Source organism: Charadrius vociferus, unplaced genomic scaffold, assembly GCF_000708025.1.
Source record: "Charadrius vociferus isolate BGI_N301 unplaced genomic scaffold, ASM70802v2 scaffold472, whole genome shotgun sequence".
In the NCBI taxonomy this organism is placed as follows: domain Eukaryota; kingdom Metazoa; phylum Chordata; class Aves; order Charadriiformes; family Charadriidae; genus Charadrius; species Charadrius vociferus.
Genome location: NW_009647735.1, coordinates 691,303 through 697,432, shown reverse-complemented (window position 1 = coordinate 697,432; position 6,130 = coordinate 691,303). Strand labels below are relative to the sequence as shown.

The following is a 6,130-nucleotide window of genomic DNA, read 5'->3' as shown; positions in this document are numbered from 1 at the left end:
TGGTGTGAGCGGCTGGCACGCTCTGGGTTGCATCTCCTTCTGGTGGCTGGTCCCCTGGGAAGAGGAGAGCCTGCCACTGGTGGTTGCTCTTCCAGCCTAAGTGGCAGAGAGCTGGCTTGGGTATCTAAAAGTCCTGGGTTCTGCCTCTGCTGATGACCCACGCAGAGGTCGGTGCAGTTACATACGATGCATGTTGTTGGTATTTTCTTTTTTTCCTTTTTCAAGTTTGCTTTTTTATATTTATTTATATTTATGGAAACATGTCAGAGTTTATACACAAAAGCTGTGTTAACAGAATCTTAAAAGTTGTGAAAATGACCATTCAAAAGTTAAGGACTGTAAGTGATTGTCAAAACTTAGTTTAGTCCCTTAGTGCACAAGTGGTCTCCCTCTGGGATGGTTTAGTTCTGCTGGGAGTGGTGCCTTTGTCATTGTCTCACACATTGCCCCCAGTTGGACTGGGAAAACGTTTGTCCTCTTGTTTCTAAGGTACTGGTTTGAAGCCAGGACACTTGAATTTTATTTTTTGGCTCTAGAGCTCCTAATACTGGATCAATATTTGTGCAAAAGGGGATGTAATAAGAATTGTATGGGCATTTTTAATTCTTGTTTCCCCCAAGTGCTCAACTTTGCAACCATCAGGTTCTTTGAATGATTTTTCAGTGTGTCAGAATAGACTTCACCTTTTAAACTTACTGTTATTGAAAAGCATAGAGTTGAGAAAAAGAGTAAAACGCTTTATAAAACACATGCCCCAATTGCGGAATTGATGTCGTCATCTGTATAAAAAAAAATTACTCAGGAAAATTACTACAATGGTATTAGCTCAGAACTAGCTGAAAGGATGGAATAAGCTTGGAAATTGAAAAATAATGTTACTTCCTTGGGTATTTTTTTTTCCTGGACTCACTTGATTGTGGAATGGAGCTTGATCCTTTACAGAATAGCTGTTAGCGTGTCCCCAGAAGCCACAGATCTTGCAGAACAGAGCAAAGATCCTGGGATCCTCAATCAGCTGTGTGCTGCGAGACACTTTCTCTCCGGTCAGAGTCCAGCCGTGGAAGCCAGTTTCTGTGGATTCTCCTCAAATCCTTTCTTAAGAGGAGCTTTACCAGCAGAGTGCCTACAGAGAATTACAGTTCTAGCTCTGTTAAAACTTTCTGGTTTTGTTTTTGTTTTTTTTTAATGGGGTAAGGGAAAAGATACCCTTCCTCAAACAACCCCAAGTCTTTAAAAATCTTTTATGGTTTACATTGGAAGAGCAAGTGACTAACATGCCTGTGCTCATGAGTTCAGAGCATGCTGAGGCTGCTGGAGGAACCCTTCACAGTGGAGTACTACTGTGTGTTTCAAAGGTCTGATGTGGTCTGTTCAAGTGACAGAGCAAACTGGTGCCATAGTAGTAGTGCAATTCTAAATCTTACTGCTAAACAGTACCAGAATACTTGGGTTCTGATATTACTGAGATATTTATCTTTCTTCTGCCTCTCTTGAAAGTTGGAAGACTGTTCAGCCAACAGAGGGGGAAAAAGAGTGAGTGGAGGCATACTCTTCTCTTTCCTCCTCTGATCACTCTTTTCCTTCTCTCGGATAGAGCTGCTATGTATCTCTGATAAGTGAGTCCCCAAAGAGGAGGAGAGGCTTGTTGAGAGTGGACACAGCCCAGGAGAAGGGGACTCCTAACAACATAGGGTAGTAGTTTCCCAGGTGGGCTGAAATCCCTCAGCAAGGTCAGACTGGGGAATGGGAGGTTAGAGAGGAAAGAGACCCTCTCCCATTCGAGTGCTCCTAACCTCCTGTCTTAAATTTTCTGCATTATTACAGGATTAGGTGTTAATTTTGGTGAATTTTTAATCATCAGTATCACTGAAGAATCAGGTGACTTTATCCCTTGTACTCTGTATCTGAGTTTGCCCTTAGCAAGCAGCTCATTTTTAATGTGAATTAATTTTGTACACTAATAAGCGAGGCATTGAAATCAGAAAGTACCCTTTTAGTAACTTCTAGTCACTGAGACAACTCCATCATCTAAGCGGAGAGAGTGATATATGTTCAGTAATTATCTGTTTGTCTTCACTTACCTGTGAGTAGTGATTTTGCAGATATTTATGGTTCCTTTGCTGGAACTAGGTTAATCAAGCGAGGAACTAAGCTAGTTTGCTTAGTGCAGTTACTTACTGGCAGCAAGAGGCAGATCCTCAGAAGTGAAACTAATGAGAGTCGTGCTTATTACTGTATTGGGGTCAGGAACTGACCTTGCCATATAGAAAACTATTACTACACAAGTTGTAGCATTAAGTTTTGTTTTGATTTAGCCTGCTCCACCTATAAGAAACTGGGCTTAAATAATAAATGCAAAGTTCTCGCTGTTATTGAAGCGATGCTGTTGATCCCCCAACTTGTCTATCACACAAATGGTTTATTATAGTAAGGAATATTTCTGGCAGGGAAGGGGGAAAGTCCTTTGACTACAGCTTTGTTACAGTTTTCTAAATAGGCATTAATAGCACATCTGAAGTATTCTGGTATTTCCACTAGTTGTACATGTTCTTTTTGTTCTGTGGTATGCCTTTCAGCAGCACAGCAGAAATACAGGCCAGTTCAACTCCAGCATTTTTTAGCTAATTTAATTGAATGCCTGTTTAAAATAGGAATTCTTTTAACCCCAGCCATGGCTGCTTTTATATTATGCACTTCCCAGTAGCACATTCAGGACAGAATAGAAGGAAAGCACTTCTCCTTAGAAACTTCCATCTCATCTTTGTCAATAGGAAGTTCAGAGTGTAGAAGCAGGTTGTGTAGGCTGTTCTAGAGTTGAGAATGTGCATGTGCAGATGTTCAAGGTGGAAACTAGCATTTACCACATCACGGTCTGTTTTCTTAACAGAAAGAAAAGGCAGCAAATGATAAAAAGGAGGACAAAAAAGCAGCAACAAAAGGGAAGAAAGGAGCCAAAGGCAAAGATGAAACTAAACAAGAGGATGCTAAAGAAGAAAACCACTCTGAAAACGGAGATACCAAAACTAATGAGGTACTTTAGCTACAGTAAACATGGGAGTAAACACAGATGTATTGGTAATACATCTTCAGGAACTAACGATTGGGCCTCCTTGTCAGAAGGTGGTGTGTTTCACTGGCCATCCTGTAAAGGCAGACCAGCTGCAGTATCTGCACAGGGCAACTCACAGGGAGAACCTGAAAGAGTAGCATTCTCCTTCAAACTCTTTCTGCTATGTGATAGAGCCCTTCCACAGGTGGTCTGTGCTATGGTAGTGGCCCTCTCAGGGTTGGCACAAGAGCAATGCAGAATATTTGGGGAACAATAGAGCTCAGTAAGATTGCTATCCAACCCTGAGCTGACTTTGCATATCCTCTCTGGACTGCTGGATTGCCTCTTCTGCTCAGCACGGGTTGGTACTGAGCCAGAAATCTGGTTTTAAGTTTTACACAATTCTTTAAAACAATTCTTCGCCTCAGAACAATTCAACAAGAGATCTGCAAAATAAACTTGGTCTTGTCTCTTGATCTGCAAGCCTCTTTCTTACAGGTTCTTACTCTATCAGCTGCTTATCTAAGAGATGCCATTTGCTAGGACTAGCTACAAGCTTCACTCAGCTCCTGATGGCCTTTTCCTAGCTTGCTGATAGTAGAAATGCAACGTTTGCTACAGACTCCCTTTGGCCCTTTAGGCACAGACTAGCCTGTTGTGTTCTTTGTTCCTTTTGATTTACAGTGATCTCTCTGCATGTGTTGAGTATCATTATGCAGTGAATGGGTCGGGGTTTTTTTTTTTCATTTTTAAAACTAATTCAGGAGCTTCTTTCCTAAAAATTAATAGCGGGATAATGGACTTCAAAGGATCTTTGATAGGAGCTTTGCAATTTTGATGTGTTGACTTTGAAAGTAGTAGCAGACACTTTTATAGAAGACGGGTGAGAACCAATTTCCGCAAAGTTTGACAGTAGTCAAGTATCACAGTTTTATGTGTAATTCTTGCCCTTCCCTGTTTATGATTGATCCTAATCTAAAATACGTTCTAAACTTCTGCCTCTTTGGAGGCACTTAACATCCAAAATTAACTCGGTTATCAATTAATACTCATCTGTGGTTTAATTTTTAGAATTATCGGCTGACATGTTGTTGTGTTGATATTTTCTGTAGTAGCTGTGCATTATTGTCTTATCTGCACATAATTGTTGTCCATGTTTGTGCTAACAAACTGGTCTCTCTTTGACGCTTGTTAGGATGGAAACCACTTAGCATTACGAATAATATTTCTATTCTTCCCAAACACTTTTATAGGCACCAGCTGCTGAAGCATCTGATGATAAGGAAGCCAAGTCCGAGTAATGTTAACCCTGCCCTATATCTCCATCATTTGGTATCCGTACCTCCATGCTGTATTGTTAACAGAGAGGAATATTTTTATCAACTATTTTATAAATGCAGGTTTTTTTAGCATGAATTTAATTATGGAACATCTTCATCTCGGTTACTTGGGAATTAAATCCCTAACAAACAAAACAAAACAACAAAAAAAAATCATTGTTTTTAAATTTTGTGATTGTAATAGTTTGTATGGTACATGGAAAGAATAAGTGGTGGTAGCTTTTGACTTCTGTCAGTGTGTCCCTTTTTGTGTAAGTCATGCTTACAGACTTCAGATTTTAATTTTTCCCTTGTATGTGTTGTATGGTTTCTTAAAGTGGGGAGGTCTCAAAACAAATAACCGTGTTAAACATTCCAGTGGTTCTGTGGGTTGCTTTTATAAAGAAGGTGAGCTATTTTCATGAAAAACCTAAGAGCTGGAAATCTGTTGTTTCCCAAATGTAATTTTATTTTGTCAGTTTTGAAAAAATAAATAAATAAAAGTGTAATCATGTTTTTAAATGAAATACAAACATTTCTTTTAAAAGGGCAGGTTGGTTGTATGTACCCACTGTTAGGAATTTTGCTGGATTTATCTTAATAAAAAAGACTCCTCAAAAGCTGATTGTGGTTTGTTGCTTGTGCTGCAAACGTGCTGCTGGAAAGCTACCAAATTCCAGAAGAGCTGGAGTAGTGCAGGGCTTCAGGCTGAGGGAACCTATGCAGTTAAAAAGCTTTGGGCCATAGCATGATTAGGGCTTGAGCCCCCGTCTTCTTCAGTTGTGTAAACAAAAACGACTTTATGGGCCAGCCTCTCGGCAGCCGAAATGGGAATAGATGATTTCAGAGGAAACATGCCGGCTACACCAGCTGGGAACTTCAGCTGGCGCTTTCAGATAAAGGGTGACCTTGTAAACTCTGGTGCTTACTCCAGAAAGGTGGGATACTACTTGAGGTTGTCCAATACGCCTTCAGCGTTATAGATGTTATTATAAACTCTGGAGGGTATTGTCTGATTTTTTTGTGTGTGCCTATTAATTGATTATGATCTAGAGGGGGGTTCTTTCCTCTTTGAAATATTGCAGAAGCTTAGAGACTACCACGTTTACATCAAACCGTTGATAGTATAAAATAGTTTATTGTTGATGTGGGAATGTTCGTAGTCCTGGTTAAAGTGCATACTTCCATAACTGTTGTTTATAGTTTTCTTCTTTAAATGTGTTACTCACAAAAAGTTTTCTTGGGCTCGCTTAGCTTCTCCTGGCATGATAACACGTATGGGTACAGAAGTGCTTTCCATTACTGCAAGCTTCATTATTCTGGGAAATGACCACTAGACTAGACAGTAGTTGAATGGGGGGTTAGTACTGGTTTTACCTCGCCTCATTTTTGTTGCTATAGTTATTCTATGCACTTTTTCAAGGACACTTCATATTTTCCTCTTAAAGCCTCCTTTTAGATAAAGTCTCTTCACATTGATGACCAAATACAGTATATATTTAATAAGAAGAAAAACGTCTGCAATGCAGAAACCTTATCTTTTGCATTAAATTGTTTTGCAGCCCAGAAATGTGAAATTCCAAGAGCTTGCATATTTTACCTCAAATCCGAACTCTAACTCAACATCTCAATGCATAGTGCTTCGTATCAAATGTGTGTTCCAGCATCAGTACCCCAAGGCACTGGCTACTAGGTGATGCTTAATGTGGATTTAATTTTCAAGGCCTAAAGCATCGGGGATTTTTATTCCTCCTGCACCACT

The 6,130-nt window shown here is 39.8% G+C and overlaps 1 protein-coding gene across 1 annotated transcript in view; it reads left to right on the top strand.

Moving 5' to 3' along the window:
* The window catches only part of HMGN5 (high mobility group nucleosome binding domain 5), a 9,564-nt gene extending 4,574 nt beyond the window's left edge, over positions 1-4,990 (top strand). Inside the window, exons 5-6 of the mRNA XM_009881678.1 lie at positions 2,888-3,031; positions 4,303-4,990. Coding sequence (XP_009879980.1) covers positions 2,888-3,031; positions 4,303-4,350 — 192 coding nt within the window. The 3' untranslated portion in view covers positions 4,351-4,990. The remainder of the gene's footprint in view (positions 1-2,887; positions 3,032-4,302) is intronic.
* Positions 4,991-6,130: the final 1,140 nt, after the last annotated feature.